This window comes from Protopterus annectens, chromosome 5.part1, assembly GCF_019279795.1.
Source record: "Protopterus annectens isolate FY-2018-M chromosome 5.part1, PAN1.0, whole genome shotgun sequence".
NCBI classification, from domain to species: domain Eukaryota; kingdom Metazoa; phylum Chordata; order Ceratodontiformes; family Protopteridae; genus Protopterus; species Protopterus annectens.
Genome location: NC_056736.1, coordinates 720589272 through 720609132, shown reverse-complemented (window position 1 = coordinate 720609132; position 19861 = coordinate 720589272). Strand labels below are relative to the sequence as shown.

Here is a 19861-nt window from a genome sequence, read left to right as displayed (position 1 = left end):
TGGGACTTTACTTATAGTGAGGCGAACATGGAGAACGTCAAGAGAATTATTCTGCTTGATCAGTCTTGAGATCTGTTTGCTTTTTATGTAAATTAAGATATCTCCACCCTTTGTCCCTTTTTAGCAGTCGCAGTCTAAATGTGTGGACGGTATTATAACCATGCACTGTCAGGGTGCTCCCCACTGCTTTAAACCTTGTCTCAGTAACTTCACAGACACCCATATTCCCCAGGATGAGGAAAACTTGCAGGAAGTGGAGTTTTTTTGTTTAAATTCTTATAATTGAGCAGTATCACCTTCGGATTATTAGGGGTTGGTTTAGTTATGTCAGATAGTTTATCAGGTAGGCATTTTCTAAAAGTGGCACTACTGGGTGGACAAAGTATTAGCTAGCATTCAGACGACTGGATGAGATGTGCAGATCATCCCTGGCAAAACAAAGTAGTCAGTCAACCATATCCTCCCAGACTGACAAAGGGTGTACCCCCTTCAAATGGCACCAGATAGTAAGCAAATTATTAAAGTCAGTTATCTTCTGTTCATACTGTGGACTCATCCTTGGGAAGGTAGAATATTGCCCAGTGGTAGGTTCATCCCATCTAGGGACACATATTGCCCAGTGGTAGGTTCATCCCATCTAGGTACACATATTGCCCAGTGGTAGGTTCATCCCATCTAGGGACACATATTGCCTGGTGGTAGGTTCATCCCATCTAGGGACACATATTTCCCAGTGGTAGGTTCATCCCATCTAGGGACACATATTGCCCAGTGGTAGGTTCATCCCATCTAGGGACACATATTTCCCAGTGGTAGGTTCATCCCATCTAGGGACACATATTGCCCAGTGGTAGGTTCATCCCATCTAGGGACACATATTGCCCAGTGATAGGTTCATCCCATCTAGGGACACATATTGCCCAGTGATAGGTTCATCCCATCTAGGGACACATATTGCCCAGTGGTAGGTTCATCCCATCTAGGGACACATATTGCCCAGTGATAGGTTCATCCCATCTAGGGACACATATTGCCCAGTGGTAGGTTCATCCCATCTAGGGACACATATTGCCCAGTGGTAGGTTCATCCCATCTAGGGACACATATTGCCCAGTGGTAGGTTCATCCCATCTAGGGACACATATTGCCCAGTGGTAGGTTCATCCCATCTAGGGACACATATTTCCCAGTGGTAGGTTCATCCCATCTAGGGACACATATTGCCCAGTGATAGGTTCATCCCATCTAGGGACACATATTGCCCAGTGATAGGTTCATCCCATCTAGGGACACATATTGCCCAGTGGTAGGTTCATCCCATCTAGGGACACATATTGCCCAGTGATAGGTTCATCCCATCTAGGGACACATAGTCTGGGAGTTCCATCGTGTCTCTCTTCATATAGTCTAGAGAGGTATGGCACAGGTGTTTTATACCCACATAGACTATGACTGAGTCATACAGGCACTTGTGTTTCAATGACCTGAGTGCCTGTGAGATATGGTAGGTCTTGGCCCCCGATAGGCACCTGACAGTAACCCTCTCTTTGCTCATCGTGGTGAGCAGTACACCTGTGTGTCTTACAATGGAGTCTACTATCACCAGGATTTTAAAGTTATCTGCCTTATGGGGTTCCACACTGTGATATCATGAGTTGAGGCTGAGTGTGTCTTGGTGGGTGTTGCTGCTGTAGTGTCTTTTTCAGGTTCCTGAGGATGGGTAAAGTAATTTCTGTGTCTGGGAGGCTACTGAGGTTTGGGAAGCTTACTTTTTAAGGGCCTTAGCATATGTGGGACAAATAAGTTGGACCTGTAATGTGTGTAGCAGGTGATGTGTGGTGTTGTGTGTTTATGACAACTTGTTTGACAGTTGTAGTTATTTTATGTGACAGTATTGCCTCCAGAGACGGTGTATACTTACATTTCTCACATACTGTATCAGAGTTTGAGAATTAAGTGTTTGTCAGGGAACATGAGACAAGTTATATGTTGTCTCAGGATGCTCAAGTCTGCCAAGCTACTTACAGAGACAGAAGGAAAGTCAGGATCTGTGTTTTTGGGTATTCATATAGTGGGCTTCAGTGGGAGGGGTGCCAAGAGTATATTTAAGTAAGTCTGTGATCAGTGGCAAACTTGTTTTTTGTGGTCCTCTTGTGTATAACCACTGTATAGAGGAACCAAATGAATATATAACAGAACTGCTTGGATGCTATTTGGTTAAGAATCGTGATATTAGTCTAATCTTGCAGCGTGATGTCCCCCCCCCCCCCCCACACACACACACACACACCTTGATGTACACTTGGTGCTCTTCTGGCAGCTACATGCTTTTGGGAAAACAAAGATTCTATACACGTGTGTCTATGCAGGGTACTGCTAACCACTGCTGCACAATGAGCAGTGTTGCACAAATCTGATGACTATACAGGCATAAAAACTGACTAAGCAGACAAAATATACCACTGGCTAATCACAAAAACATACTTAAAGACTTCCTCTGTGATTCTCAAGCTCAGAACAGGCTAGGTTATTCTCTGTTGCAACTACAGTGTAGACCTAGCCTTAATGTATAAATATACAAGGGGGAGACAAAAGTGCAGAAACTGCAGAACAGGCAACAAATCAACCAGCAAAAACTTCCTTGAACAACATGGCTACAGTGCAAAAAAAAATCAGTCAAGGTAAGTGAAATACAGTGGCACTTTACAATGATAAAGTGTAGAAATACAATAAATAACTTAGAAATATAACAGCAGCACACTTTAAATAACTTACGAAAAGCAGATGATTGAGAGAGTTAAGAGCTTTTATAAATGCTAACATCTCTTTTATATTTGTGCATTTTGGTCTCTCTTTTTTCAAGAAGCCTGCTGTTTTATTCCCACAGACACTCTGCTTCCAAAGCAAAGTCTGAAGTGCCTGCCATGACAGACTGCGCTGGAATTGGAAGGGAAAATGGGAGACCTGGGTTTTGACAGATTAGGTTTCTCCACCAAAAATCTTTTTTCTCAAATATCTCAAAACTGGATTCTGGAAATAATCAGGCAATTTTAGGTAGTGCTGGATTTTTCTCATTCGAAGACTTGCTAGAGGAATCATAAAAAATACAGAAGTCATGAGACCCAAAATCCTGAGATACTCCCTCACTGAGACTGTAGTCAGAGTGGAAAATTCAGGAAAGATCAAGAAACAGATCTATTGTTTTTCTCTGGAAGAAAAGCTTTTTGAACTGAGTTGTCTAGGAGACCCCAGGAAAAAAAAAATCCTGTATGAAGGAGTCACACAAGTCTTGTATATTTTCCTGGAACCCCAGTCTGTGTAGGAGATCCCTTACTCAGGTGAGATTCCTGACACTTTGAAAAAGCCTCTGCAAAGACAAGCAAGTCATCTAACTAAGGAAAAATATGAATACCTTGCAGTTTGCAATAGGCTGTCACCAGAGACAGAAACTTTGTGAATACCCTTGCAGCAGTGAATAGCCCAAAGGGTAATGCAGAGAACTGATAGTGTGATTAAGTGACAGGAAACTTTAAGAAACTTCTGAACACTAGAACTATAGGAATATATGTATCTTTTAAGTCGTGGGTCACCAGAAAACTTAATTGGGTAATGAGAGGTAGTAAGTTGTGTGAGAGAGTCACATTTTGAACTTGGACACAAGCAGGTTTAGCAAGAAAAGATCCAGAACTGGTCTCCGTAAATGTTTTTGACTTCTGGTGAAGACTTTGTAAAATAGATAGCAGTAAAAAAGTAATTTTTTCCACCACAAAACACAGCAAAAATCACTGTAAACATTTACCTCAGGCCCCAAAAGTAAAATAACACAACTTGTAATTCAAAAAATGTAGTTTTAAATTAGTTAAATTTTTTTTCATCAAAAATAATAAATAACACACCTGTTTATGTTACACTTTTGTATCTTAAAAAAAAATTATTCACAGATAAACTTCAATTTCTGTCATAAAAAGTAAAAGTAGAATTTTTTTCACCAACAATATTTGTTGTTGTATCTTTCGGTTTTCCCGGTTAGGGGTCACCACAGCGGAACTCCAGTCCGCTAATGATTGGCAGTAGATTTTTACGTACCGAGTTGCCAGCCCTTATGCACAACCTTCAATGAAGGTACGCCCATTCCCGCATGTCTCCACACAGAAGACGCTTTAGCTGAGAATCGAATAGGACAACGTCTTACTGTGAGGCGACAATATATATATATATATATATATATATATATATATATATATATATATATGTATGGGTTCTGGACGTTTGCTCGAATGAGCAAACGACCGAAACCCAAATGGCTGGGCATACTTACGTGAAAGTGCTTTTCACCGAAAAGCACTTTCTCGTAAGTATGCTTGTTGCCGAGGCTGTACTACAGTGCGGGTAAGGGAAATTTCCCTTTTCCCCACTGTAGTGCAGTCTCAGAGGGAGAATATTAAAGTAGGGGGGTGGGGGGCACAGTTAATGTAGTGTTTTTTTAAATTTTTTATAACACGCTTTAGCGAAAGTGCTTTTTCGATAAAAGCACTTTCGTTAAAATGTGTTCGGTTATTATGGATTCGGACGTTTGCTCATTCGAGCAAACGTCCTAGATCCATATATATATATATATATATATATATATATATATATATATATATATATATATGTATAGCTCTATTTTAAAAAAATTTATTATCACAACGTCGACTTTCAAAAAGTCAAGACCAGAACTGTGAAAATTCACTACACTGAAAAGGCACTATATTGACTATGGGAACATTGAAAAGTGAAGTTCAAAATGTTGCAAATTCACAAAGTGGAAATATTAAAATATCAAAACACTTACCATCATACCCTGTGGTTTAAATAGCTTACTATCCTTTTAAGATGTTGTACCTAGTACCTGAAAAATGGCGGATATTACACTTGTCCCGGAGTGTTAGGAAGACTGTATACAACGAAAAAATCACAAATGGGTAAGGATGTTTTAATTATAGATGGCTACATTTAAAACCTAGAAAGAACAGTAAACACTAAAAGATACTGGTGTTGCAAAAGAAAACTGATAGATAAGTGTAATGGCAGAGCGTTTACCGAATCTTTCTGATGGCAAACAACTTTGTAAATCTAACCCACACTGTCATACTGGTAATCAATTACAGCTAGAGAAATACTTAATGTATAATGAATTGAAGCAAAAGGCTTTACTTTCCAGGGATAAACCTTGCTTAATTGTGGATGATATTATGGCATCCATGTCTTTAGATTTTGTTTCAAGTCTATCAAATCGTAAGGCTTTACTGTAGCAAGTATGTAGGCTCAGTAGGAAGCACAACAGAGGTCAGGCTGATACAAATTTAACTATGGAAAATGTAAACCTTAGTGATTTTCCTTTAAAAGATGGTGAATTTATTGAAAAGTGTGTTATAGATCCAGCATGTGATTTAATGGTATTAGTTTGTATGACTGTCAGCAACCTGTATAATTTAAGCTGTGCTACTATCTGACTTATGGATGGGACATTTTTCTACAAGGGTATAATATGTAGGCTGTTATATAGTATACATGGTCTCGTGAAGTACGGGGGATACACTAAAACTGTCTGATATCTACGAAATCTTTGCATTTGTACAATGTGATGTGGCACTGCATTTTCCACCTAAGTGAAAATCAGTTTGACACTTCTATAAAATATGTCGTGTGATTTCAAGATTGCTACTATAAAGAGTTTACATAGCAATATTAATGATGAAATTCTCAAGGGTTGCTTCTTCCACTTTGGACAGAGTATTTGGCATAAAGAGCAGGCTTTAGGTTTGTCTACTTTATGTAATTCCTTTCAGATGTTCCAATTGGCTGTCAAAAGCCTTGTAGCTTTAGCTTTCTTAGAAGAGGAGGAGGTTTTACCTGGATGCATTATGTGATGTGTTTCCTGTGGAAGGCAAAGAGCTGTTAAAGTACTTCAGCAACTGGTACCTTTTGGAAAAGGCAAGAAAATTCACAAGAACACCTTTTGCCAGATTTCCACCTTTAATTCCATGTAAAATTCTGGAACATATCAAAATTAAATGCGTTGTATCTGCCAAGAACTCAAAATAGTACAGAGGCATGGCACAGAAGAATTAAGATTCTTTTAGGGTCATGAGCAACAGATTTAGCTGTTCTATTGAATAGACTAGCACAAGAGCAAGACAGAGTTGAAGAATTGTGAGTGCGGATGGCTGCAGGATATCCACCATCACTTAAGAAGAGAAAACTGATTATGCTGCACTCATAGTTTGAACATATATTGAGCAATAGAGATTCTTACTCCACAGTTAACTTCCTGAGACCGATCGCTAACTTGGTAAAAATATAAAGAACACATTATGCACACTACTGATATGAAAAGTTGTCAGCACTGCATTTGTTAGTAATGGATGTCATGAAGTTATTATTGTTTCATGTTTTGAGGATGTTTACAGCACAAATGGAGCAACAGCAATACAATGGGAATTTCATGGTTTACTTTCTACATTAATATCCTGCATTGTAATTTGTATACTAGCACATCAGATTGTGTTTCCGAGTTGATATTACAGTTTCAGCATTCTAAGCTATTTCTTTTGAAGAGTGCACAGGTGGAAGGGATAGAGTGTAATGTCTGCAGCTTAAAATTTGATGTTTTAGATTTTAGTGTTTTAGGATTCAGTTTGGTGTAGTAACTTTTCAGTGTAGTGAATTTTCATCATTCTGGTCTCGACTTTTTGAAAGCTGACATTGTGATAATTCAATGTTTTAAAGCTAACCATCAATCCTCAAAAGCCCAGAAGAGGAGTGCTGCTTGTTGGTAGGAAAGTACTAAAGGGATTAGTGCCCAGACTATTTTTTATTCCACACAGCTCAAGCTGACTAAGGGTTTGGGTGCGTGAAAATGCCCAGAAGCGTTAGAAGCTTAGCAGGATATAATCAATATAGCTAAGACTACTGTATCAGTGATCTTAATGAAGAACATGCCTTGGCTACAGCTAGGTGGGAAAACCCAGGGGAAGGCATTTTAGGGTTGGTTGGAAGAAGAGTGTTGGAAAGGGGGAAGCATACAGCAATGGACAGAATAAAGATACTAACTTGGAATATGTGGGGGTACGGTACCCAATAAAAAGGAAAAAAAGAAGAAAGTGCAGAAAATGTAATGTTATCCTGCTACAAGAAATAAAGCTAAAAGTAAGGGAAGAAGGTAAGATAATGAGTGTAGTGATACCTACCTGAAAGGATAATGTAGCAGCAAAGAGGGAGGGGTTAAAAGGGGGTGGCAGCCATCTTCATGAAAGTATTACAAACAGTGATGGAAACAGTAAGCAAGTGGACAGGGAAGGTGGCCCATATGGCAAGCCAAAATAAAAGTAAGTAGGTGGACTTTTGGAAATATATATGCTCCAAAATGAGGATGAAGGGATTTCTGAATTTCCTCAGCATCTCCTCTGAGGCATAGGAAGAGATAAAGACATGAGAAGAGGAAGTAATGGGGGGCCTTCCATGTCACTGGAGAGAAAGAGAAAGGCAGTCTACTTGAGTGAAAAGGGTATAGCCAAAGGATGAGGAGGGATCTGGAAGGAAATGTAAAAATATGTGTGTGAAAAGACATCTGGAGAGAAAAAACACAAGAAAAGGAGTATAATTTACCAGAAGGTGCCTAGTACAAGGCAGTAGACTGGAAAGGATACTTTGTAGAGTGAAGGTGATAGAAAGGATGGAAGAAAGTGAGATTACGGAGAGACACATATCAGACCAAGTGGCACTGATGTGGAGGGTAAGGTTTAAAAGGGAGGAAGAAGAGGGTACAGGCTGGAATAAGAAGAAAAGGAAAAGCTAAGGAAGAAGGTAAAATAAATGATAAAAGAAAACTAAACAAGTAAGAGATAACAGGAAGACAGTGATGGGATGCAGCGAATGTGGCAGTGAGGGAGAAATATGGAATATGAAGGGATAGAGGAGAAGAAATAAGGTGGAAGCCATTAAGTAGCTAGAAGGAAGAGTACTAGAAACCCAAGAAAGAGCATGATAAAGGTGGAAGATCCTGAGGAACTAGGGATACAGGAAGCAGCAAAATAGCAGATCCCAAGGCACTAGGGATACAGGAAGCAGCAAAGGTGGCAAATCATGAGGCACTAGGGATACAGAAAGTGGCAAAGGTGGCAGATCATGAGGCACTAGGGATACAGGAAGTGGCAAAGGTGGCAAATCATGAGGCACTAGGGATACAGAAAGTGGCAAAGGTGGCAGATCATGAGGCACTAGGGATACAGGAAGTGGCAAAGGTGGCAAATCATGAGGCACTAGGGATACAGAAAGTGGCAAAGGTGGCAAATCATTAGGCAGTAGGGATACAGGAAGCAGCAAAGGTGGCAGATCCCAAGGAGCTAAGGATGCAGGAAGCAGGATAGATGGCAGATCCCGAGGCGCTATGGATACAGGAAGCAGCAATAAAAGTGAACCCCTAACACAGTCAGAGCAACAGAGATAGGGCAGTGGTGCTGAAAACACTACTGGTTGCCTGTAGGATAAGAAACAGGGAGATGGATGGCTAGAAAGAACAAAGCAGTAAGAGTGGAGTCAGAGACAGCAAGAGTAAGGAAAGGGCAAAGTGAAGTGGAGTAACAGAGTATGACATGGGCATCAGAGAAACATTTTGAAAATATTACCAACAAGTATACAGGGTGGGGGTGGGATTATGAAACAATGAAACAGTGTGAGTACTACAGAACTGGAAATGAAGAGCAATACAAAATGAATGAGAAGCAACTGGAGAACCTAAACAAGGAAATCACGGTAAAGGAAATCAGGGAAGCAGTAAAAGCAACAACAGAAAGGAAATATGGAGGGGATGTAGTCTGTGAAACATTAAGATATGAATTTAACAGATGGGGAGATCTGAGAAACAACAAAAATAGGAAGGGTGGTGGTGATTCCCATGATGGGAGGAGACCAAACTGATTCATGTGACTACAGACAAATATCTCTGATAAAAAATGACACTAAAGTATTGATAAAGATCTTAGCAAGCAGGCTAGATGAGCTACCCCCAGACATAATCCAGGAAAGAGAAAATAGTTTTATGAAGGGATGGAATTCTTGGCAGTGGAGGCGAAAGGGCAAAGTAAGACAGGAGTAATCCTGTTCAGTCACCAACAAGTATTTGATATGGTGAGAAAGAATTTCTGTGGGAAGTTTCTGAAAGGAAACACATTGAGAGAGCATTCATAAAGTGGATCAAAGAAATTTACAGAAACCTAGAAAAAGAGGTCCTGAGAAATGGGGGAAATTAATTAAAATCTAGCGTATGCAAGAAAAGAAGCAAGGCAGGGGTTTCCACTGTCTACAGGGCTAGCCACAATGCTTATAAAAGAGCTGGCTCTAGAAATATTCTATGTTCAGTTAAAGAATATTCAGGATATTTGTTTTTAATGTTTCAGCATTTTATTTTCTATATAATGATATTTTTCTTTTTGTATTTGATTATGTATCCTGTATACTACAGCATAAAATACCCCCTTTTTACAGTGTATGCCAACTATACATAATTAATTAAAATGAATCACTGAATTAACACTTTTTCTTACTTGAAAAGCTTTGGGAAAGTTTTATAACATTAAATAATTTAAAATACTTGGTTTTATGCATTACCTGCTGCTTGTGACAGCACTGATTTCAGGAAACGATAGTTCTAGAAGCACTTGTTCCTGTTCATCAACAAAGTATACCCCAGTCCAGTTGACAGCTACAATTACATCATTCTTCGGTAGGCTTGGACCTGTCAGGGTAAAAGAAAAACACAGGAGAAAAAAATTTAGTAGGAAGCAAATGAAATATTCATTGCTGTAAATCTATTATGGAAAAATAAAAAAATGAAAACCATTTGTCAAAACCAGCTTTGACAAACAAATGGTGGGAGGACACCTCCCCCCCCGGGACTTATATATACTAACTCAAAGGTCACACAACAGTGGAGAAAAAAGCAAACTCTACTGTCATCGATTCGAACATAGTTTCAGCGAGCAGCAATCACTTTACGTTCACCGAAATTAAGTTCAATCACACAACATGCTCCTATTTTAGATACTTCAATGCTCACATAAAATTGGGGGGGGGGGCGTGGCCAAGATGAGCACCGAGTAACAGCACTTTCTCTCTGCTCTGTCCTTACAGATTATTTATGACAGGATGTTTTGAGTATATCTATCCTAATTTTGTTTTTTTTATATATATTTGGATTCTATTAATCATTCTTTAGGATAGTATATAAAAATGTTGGCATTTTTTTTATTTTTCCTGTCAAAAAGTATTAGAGAAAATATCTGGACTTCAGACTACAGGATGAGCTATTCCAAATCTACACTTCAGGAAACAACTATTAAGAAAGAACTTCAGTCACTATTGACTAACATTCAAGAACTGACAGCAAAGATTGATAGAATGGATGTGAAACTGGATAATTTCAAAGAAAAATGTTCCCAGCAAATGGAAATATTACATGAAGTCCTTAAACAGCAAAAGAGACAGACTACTGGTACAGAGAGTTCACTAAATGATATGGACACTAGAATTCAGGAAGGTGAGCACAATATAGACTTTCTTTTAAAACAAAATACTCTTTTACAAAAAAGATTTGATTATCTAGAGAACAGAGCAAGAAGAAATAGTATCAGACATTTTGCTTTGCCTGATAATGTTGAAGAAGGTAATATGGAAAAATTCTTAACATCTTGGCTCTGTGATGTATTACATCTCCCTGAAGCTCTCTCATATGGGATAGAAAGAGCACACAGGTCCTTGGCTAATGCAAAAAAAAACAAGTCTAATTCTACTAAATCAGTTATAGTGAAGTTTTTATCTTCTCATGACAAGGAGATAGTGTTAAGATTGCTTGGGCTAAATCTCCTATCAAATATAAAGAAAATGTCATACGCTTTGATAATGATTACTCATCTTCTGTAATTGCCAAAAGAAAGCTTTTTTGCCAATGCTAAAAGAACTAAAGAAAGCCCAAATAAAGACACACCTATTATTTCTTGCCAGATTAAAAATATTTCTTCAAGATGGTCCAAAAATATTTGATAACATAGACTGCCATTACCTTTGTCAAAACAAGAAAACTGCTTGATAAAATAGAAGAAATGTAATGGGCAAATGCCAACCTTAAAAGAAATGCTGATAATTACTGGAAGATCTCTGAACATAAAAGGAAGCTCAAAAATAAGTGACTTATTAAGCTATTTTAAAACTATGGCTTTTTTTAACCCAAGTCTTAAAAACTAACCCAGAAATTGGGGAAGTGGAAATGGTTCAACAGGTGAGTCTTTGTTGTTTAAAAGATTTTTTATGGTGCATATTTGTTTTAATGGTATTTTATAGTTTATTATTAACTTTAGTTTATTCTAGTTCAATTTCTATAACAAGTAAAAGCTATTTATTTATTCATTTATTTATCTTTATATAGTGTTTGTTGCCTGTTATAATAAATGCTCCGTATGTTTGGGACTGCAATTTATGGTATTTTGGGGAACTATAGTAGATACAGAGACTTATAGATGAGACAATGAGAGTCTTTGTTACAATATACTCTGTTTCATTTGTTTTTAACTGTTTGCTGTTTTATTTCCCTGCCTCTCTGTGAAGAGTGACTCTTCACTCATATTGTTGCTTTAATAATTATGTTTCCCATCTCCTGTTCTGCTGTTGGAATGTGGTGTTATTTCTGGCAATAGACATATGAAAAGTTTATCTTTTCTCCCTTTCAGTGACCTGATATGTTTTGAAGTAATTCATTTGATGTTTATTTTAGAAATGTAGATATTTATGGAGAGGTCTTGGTTTATTTCTTTTGTTTTTCTTTCTATTTTCCTCTTTGCTGCTGGTTGTGAAGGAATGGAGGATTTTGTGTGGAATGATGTGTTTGTGGTGGTCTAGTGGTTTACCGAATTTGGGAGATGGAGTTTGTTGGTCCTTTGACATTTTGTGTTGCTTTTCTTCCTCCCTTATGTCTCTCTTGTTGTTCGTTTTATGTTTCCTGGTTTTCCCATGAGCTAATCAACAGTTTTCTCAGTGAAAAGCTGTAAATGTTTTCCCTCCACAAGCTCATGCATCTGATCTGTTAAACAACCTTGATTTGTCCTCGCATTGCAGCTGCTACAATGGAAAGGAAGAAAAAAGTGTAGTTTCCATGGAAATGTTTATAGTCTGAACCTTGTGCTGAGAAGCTTCGTAAAAGCTGAATAATAGTTAGAATAGACAGCTTCTTATGCCATCTACAGCTTGGTTGAAAACTGCTTCTAAATAACATATATAATATGTCTGCTATATTTAAACATTTACGAATGTCCATAATCAAAGCACTTTTCACACACTTAATCCCTTACATTTTGTACACTTGTCTTCATAATTCTATTGTGGTTGTGTAAGTTTTATATTGATTGGTATGACAAGTGTTTAGTATATATAGCAGTGTTGTTAAAATGAAAGGTTTGGAGTGTCTGTGGTGGTCTAGTGGTTTGCTGGGTTTGAGAGATGGAGTTTCTCGGCTTTGCGTTGTTTCATGTTGGCTTTTTTCCCCTCTGTTGCCTTTTTGTTTTATCTGCTTTGTGTTTCTTGGTCTTGCCATGAGATACTCTGTGGCTTACAAAAATAAAAAAAAAGGGAAGAAGAAAATAGTTGCAAAAGTTTTCCCTCCTTGGTCTCATGCAGCCGAACTGCTGAACGACTCTGCTGCCCATTTGTACTGCGACTGCCTCAACAGAAAGCAAGAAAAAAGTGTAATTTCCATGAAGCTATTTGCAGTCTGAACTTTGTGCTGAGAACTCTCGCAAATCTGGATAATAGCTTGATGGTCTCTGATGCCATCAACAGGTCAAATGTATGAACTGCAGCTAAGTAACCAGTATAATATAATTGTTATATTAAAAGCATTTATGAGAGTGTATAAGCAGAGCATTTTTGATACATTTATACCCCTATGTTTCTACACTTTCATTTATAATTCTATTTTATGTAATTTAAGCCTCTTTTGATTAGTACAACAAACATAAGGCATATGTACTAACACTATTAAAGTATTTATGAAAGAAGAAAGGAAAAAGAAAGGAAATAAATATATACAAAGCTTTTTATGACACCTAAGCAGAAGTTAATATTCTTCTACAAGACACAAAAATCAGAAATAACAATAATTCTATTACAGGTAGAAAATAAATAAATAATGACTGAAACATAATATATTCTATATGTCTATAGTTTGCTACATACAGCATAGTCTCGGATGCAGATGTTTACCATATAAACTAGTATTTTGATATATTCTGACGAATCTAGAAGTTCTTTCAGATTAATAAAGGTCTTAAAGATACATGGAGATGGGGAAATAATGTTAGATATTGGCATAATACATAAAGAGACGGGATTAGTCTACTTATTGATTATTATAACTGTCCATTATATATAAATTAGTTATGATTTTTGCATTATAATACATGCCTTGTATTTATGATATGTTGAATTCATATGACAAAAGTTAAAATAAAACAGTTACATTTGGTTTACTTTAATTTGTTTCTTGAATTGGTACATACAATTCTAATGGATGTTTGTGAAATTATGCAACAACATATATATTTAGACAGGGAAGAGATGAATGTTGTTGCTAGCCTGATGGTCAATTTGGGTGACAGATATCACGTAAATTATGAGTTTTTAACTCCAGGTTTTTTTTTTTAAAGAGTCTATGGTATTAATGAATGTTATAAGTTTCTGTTAATAGTTATTATGATATTCACCAAATCTTACAAAACTGAATTTGATGTAAACACATTTCATTGGATAAATGTTTTTCATGTTTTATGTGTAAATTATAATTGTATTCCTAATAGTCAATTTCTATTCACTTATAAAAAATAGGAAAAAAAGGAGGTGTTATTCAACAACAGATATTCAGAACATTAACGTTTCATGACATCATTAAAGTGTATATCATTAAATATCAATGGATTACATAATCCTAATAAGAGAAGATCTTTGAACAAATATCTTAAATTGCATAATACTCAGTTAATATTTCTCCAAGAAACTCATTTACTAACTGAAGATGTCACAAAATTGGAATCAAAATTTTACAAACTTTTGATTAGCTCAGAACATACACAAAAAAGGGGGTGGCCAAACTATGGAAAAATACATTAACTATGCCTAAAATAATTGACACCTACAAAGATAGCAAGGGGATGTTATCTTCAGTTATTATAGAATTTAATAAGAAAATGTTGACAGTAATAAATATTTATTGGATTCTTAACATCGACCTACAACAGTGAAACAACATATAAAACATATAGTTCAGTTTTCTAAGGGTAGTATTATTCTTGCTGGGGATTTTAACTGTATTTCTGACATAAAAAGACTCTAGTACCAGTGGTAAAAGGAAAATTCCAACTATAGCTAAATTATTGAGTGAATTCTCAGATTCATACATGATGAAAGTTATTAATAACTTTTCTGACCCTAAGTCACTGTTCTATGCATTCTACTCACATAGGCATAATTCATATTCAAGAATAGATAGGGTATACATTTCCAATAACGTAACTGATTTCTTATCAAACTCAAAAGTAATTTCTTGTCCCTTTTCGGACCATTATTCCATAACATTTGATTTTATACTAATTTCTGCATTTAATGTTCAAATTAAAAGGATACCAGCTTATATAATTAAACTCAAAGATTGTATTGATTTCTACACTACAGAAGTACACAATTTTATTGAACTTAATAGTATACAGGGGACTTCAGAAATATTCATTTGGAATGCTCTAAAAGCCTACGTATATGGTAAAATTATTGATTGGTATAAAAAGGAAAGAATTTCATGGGATAAAGACCTTCAAGATATACACAGTTAGATACTTTAAGGCTTGATGCTTCAAAGAATACAGATAAGAAAGACAGAATGAATTAAATAAATACCTTAAACAATAAATACATGAAAATTTTAAACCATAAACTTATGATAAATCTTGAAAAATATAAACGTATAACTTTTTCTATGAATCCTAGATCCATGAATATACTAGCTAACAAAACTAAAAGATTAAATAAACCTCACCATATTAAAGAAATCTATTCTCCAGCAAAAATAAAATAGTATCTGATTTACCAAATATAGTAAATGAGTTTAGAGAATTTTTTTTTTAAATTAAACAAACCCAATGATAACATTAATAGTACAAAAGATATTCAATCTTGTATACATAATAATATAAAGAACAGACTATCTGAAGCACAAATAAAATTAATAAATAAACAAATATATTTTAAAGAAGTAAAAGATCAAATAACCAATCTTAAGAAAAATAAAGCTCTTGGTAACGATGGTATAATTTCTGAAAGCTATAAGGTTTTGCCTGCTAAAGCATTAACTCTACTACATACAGTATTCAATATAGCTCAAAATAACAACATTATACCTCCCTCTTGGAAATACTCATTTATTTCCCCCATACTAAAGTCTGATAAAGATCCTGTAAAATGTGCTTCATAAAGGCCCATTTCATTATTAAATACAGACTATATAATATTCATGTCTATTTATACTGATATACTTAACATTTTTTTACCATCCCTGGTAGATATGGATCAAACAGGTTTTATAATTAATAGAACTTCTTAGGACAACATCAAAAGAACAATAACTTTAATTGAATCAGTAAAAGCCTTAAAGAATAATTTGATTCTTGTTAGTTTAGATATTAATCGTGCCTTCAACTCAGTTAATTGGAATTATCTTTTTATCTTACTGAAGGACTTAAACTTTTCTAATAGCTTTATTAACCTCATAACTCAATTATATAATGAAAGTCAAGCCTACATAAAAATAGGTACAAATATATCCAAGAACATACCCATTGTAAAAAGAACCAGACAAGGTTTCCCTCTATCTCCACTTTTATTTACATTAATTATGGAACCTTGGGCTAACCTAATAAGGGATAACAATAATATACAAGGATATAAGTTAAATTGTAATGAAACATCAAAAATCCAAATGTTTGCTGATGACGTATTAATCACTCTTGGTAGTACTAACCCTACCTTACAAGAATTGTTTAAAATATGGATATATTTCAAAAAAATTCTGGTCTTAATTTTAATAATTCTAAAACACAGATTCTTCTAATTGGTTCCAAAAGTTATGATATACAAAACCGATATAAAAATATATACCTCAGTCCCAACAAATAACATATTTAGGTATAATTATAGCAACCAATATTAAATACATCTTACACCCAAATTATAGTAAAAGTATAACTACCAAAGAGACTCTAATTAGTAAGTGGAACAAGATTTTATTTACAATAGATGAAAAACTTTCCATTATAAAGATGATCTTGCTTCCAAAGATATTATACATAATACAATCTATTATTATTCCCCCTACAGGCTCTTTTATTAAAAAATTTAACACACTGATTAAGAATTTTTATGGCATCCGATAAAGCCTAGAATGGCATTGTCCTATCATATGTATAGCTGGGAAAATTGAGGTATATCTTTACCAAATCTAGAACTTTATTCAGTTTCATCAGTTATTAAAACAATTGTTTATCTAATAAATGGAGAGTATTTTTCAAAATGGAAGGAAATTATGTTAAATTTATCCCAAAATACCAAAAATGAAAATAACAAACATCTACCACAGTTAATGAATAATTGATTTATATGGAATATGAGAGAGCATTTTTCCAATTATTCCATTCAAATGCTGAAATCTACGTATATAACTTTAATTCTAAGGGCCTTTAAAAACTTTATATTTAGGTTTGGAATCTTTGAAAATTGGCTGTCCTTCATCTTCCCTATTGTCTATACACAAGGTATAATTCTATCTGTAGATCATTCTAAAATGTTATTTAAACAAAAACAATTGATGTCTTGACATCAAATGTTAAATAAAAATGATGCAAAATCTATTAATGCTCTTATAGATGAATATAACCTTAACTCTCTACTTTGGTCAGATTTGAGTTTAGAAAATATATTCCAGATAAGCTCATTTTTAATCCCTTCAAATGCTAAACATTCAATACCCAAACTTAGCCAATATTTGATTTTATACACTTATACTACTTTACCAGTTAAACATAGTATATCATATATTTATAAAGCAATTAAACAAGATCTAGATGTATATTCAGATAATTATTGGAATTCATTTGCAACAATCAATAGTTTTATTCCCTCAGAAAAAGACAAAGACAATTTCCTTCAGTCAGCCAGCAAAACCACTTCCTCCATTAAATGGAGAATCTTCACATAGAGGTTTTTACATAAATCTTTCAACACACCTTAGAAAATGAGTAAGATAACTAAACAAGATATTGTTTTCTGGAGATGTAATGCAGTAACAAATGCTGATTGGAATCATATATTTTATGTCTGTGTATTATTAAAGAAATTTTGGGAGGAAGTTAACACTTTTTTTACAGGCAATTTTTACAGACAATTTTATGCTTACAAAGTCACTTGTATTATTCAATACACCTGTCCCAGACTATAAATAAAAACAAATATTCTTTACTCTGGTCTATACTTTCCATTGCCAGGAAAGTAATTACAAGAAATTGGAATTCCTCATCAGTTCCCTCATTTAAAGGGTTTAAAGGTCTTCTCTTAGAAATATTAAGTTAGAAATGTTAACTATCAAATCTAAATCTACAAGGAATACAAAATTATATTACAAATGGGAAAATGTACATGGATTATTGGTTGGAAAACTGGATAAATGATTACTGCAGTAATCTTTTCTTTTTCTTTAAATCTTTTATTCTATGTTTTCATTTTCCTCTGCCAAACTAAAATTAATTGATCCTGTTATTCAATATATAGTGAACATCATTATACATAGTTTACTGTGCTATTATAGTTATTGTATTATTTTTTCTTTTTTAAATATTGTATTTGAAAAATTTTACTTATTCAAATTCTTTCAAAAGATATGTTCATTATATTAATGTTTTCAATAAAGCTTTTTTAAAAAAAATGGTCACATAAAATTGAAATGCCAAAAAAAAAAAAAAAAAAAAAAAGAATTAATTCTTTGGGAAAATGAAGAAAAGAAAGCCGTTCTTAATCAGAGGATCTAAGCTATGAAAAAAAAGACCAGGATTTAGCGCTGCCTGAATAAGCATTCTGTGGGCCGAAGACAAGCTAAGACAGTCTGATAAGTATGAGCCACCCAGAGTTCCTAGGGGAGTGCATATAACAAATTTCACATCCAGTTCAAAATGAACTTATGATCTAATGTCAACTAATGGATGCCAGTGTGGCACAGTTCATACCACAACCTCTTATGAACCTGAAGGTTGTGGAATTCAGTTTTAGGTGATAGCAGTGGACATATCAAAAAAACAAAAAACAAAGCAAAAACATAATGGGGGAAGATGCTGTACTGATGGTTGTGGTGGTAGTACTGGCCTGTGTGTGTGTGTGTGTGTGTGTGTGTGTGTGTGTGTGTGTGTGTGTGTGTGTGTGTGTGTGTGTGTGTGTGTGTGTGAGAGCGCATGTGCATGTGCATTCAGGTGTGTGAGAGAGAGAAAGATGCTGTACCAATGTTCCTTCTTGTCCCTTCTGCAGGGTGCCCAGATGGAAGTAAAAGAACTCAAGCCATGATCTCGAAAAAGATAAGAGAATTCTCCTCATATCATGGCCAGCAATACCCACCCACAACAATGCAGCCTGAATTTACAAGCTGGGTGAGGGTGAGGGGGTGCAGCATAATGCCCACCACATATTGCCAAACTATTAATTCCTGTAAAATATTCCTCATTAAGATGACTAAAGGGCTTAGCAATCTGTGCAACTCAATATGAAAGCCAAGGCCTCCTCAGTGATACCATCTCTTGGGGAATACATGTGCCTTGTTTTGTGGCTATGAAAGACCCTCTACTCTTTGGCATTCTCTGTCTGTAATGGACCACTGATAAGGTTTATATACAAACTAATATTGTCGGCATTACGATCTCCATGAATAACACCAAGTAAGAGATTAACTACTTGTTTTGTCCCCCTCCTTTGATATAAACTTCCCCTGACACTGAACTATGACAGCAACTTCATGTGCTCAAATACATGAGTGCATATAAATTCCATCACAGCATAGCAGCAGTCAGACTTCCTGAAATTCACTAGGCATTAAGACAGTCATATAGCAAGGAATTTATAAACAGAGCACTCAGTCACTTCACTACTAGCCCGAAGCACTGCATGCATAAAGCAGATAAAGCACTTTGCCATAAAAAAATAACACCATATTAACAGAACTGTTTGTTGTAGTTGGCAGATATTAGTTTGGCCACAGTGTATTTCAGAGAGGAGAAGGACCTTCACAAATACCTGACTGCATATTAGGTTTAAGTTTGTTAGGAGAAGAAGAAGAATGCTTTTTGTTTTGCTGTGGCATTACTCCTGTGACATACATATTTCAAACATTTTACATTCTTTGACTGCAAAGGAATTAACTCAATATCTGACTTGTAAGAGGTGCTGAGAAGTAGTATTTTTATTTAAGGTAAGCAGAGCACAACACAATTTAATATGCGCGAGATGCCATGTAAAGCTGTTCTCTGACCATCTAGGCTTGCTTCCCACAATGCCCATCCTATGTTTGCTATGATTTCCAACCAAGTGGCTCTTTGGGTGCCTACCCATATGTACATTTCACATCAGAAGCTCCCCTACAGTCTTATTTCATCTGCTCATACTAAACATAACTATTAGACTGATAACATTTTAGTTATCCTCATTTTCATATCTTCCCACTAGATGCACACTACAAGGCATATGATAGTAA

General features: G+C 35.4%; 1 protein-coding gene across 1 annotated transcript in view; it reads right to left on the bottom strand.

The window, feature by feature from the left end:
* Positions 1–19861, bottom strand: part of MYO7A (myosin VIIA) — a 1588820-nt gene that overhangs the window by 496815 nt on the left and 1072144 nt on the right. The window contains exon 34 of the mRNA XM_044073349.1: positions 9652–9778. Within this exon, the coding sequence (XP_043929284.1) occupies positions 9652–9778 (127 nt within the window). The remainder of the gene's footprint in view (positions 1–9651; positions 9779–19861) is intronic.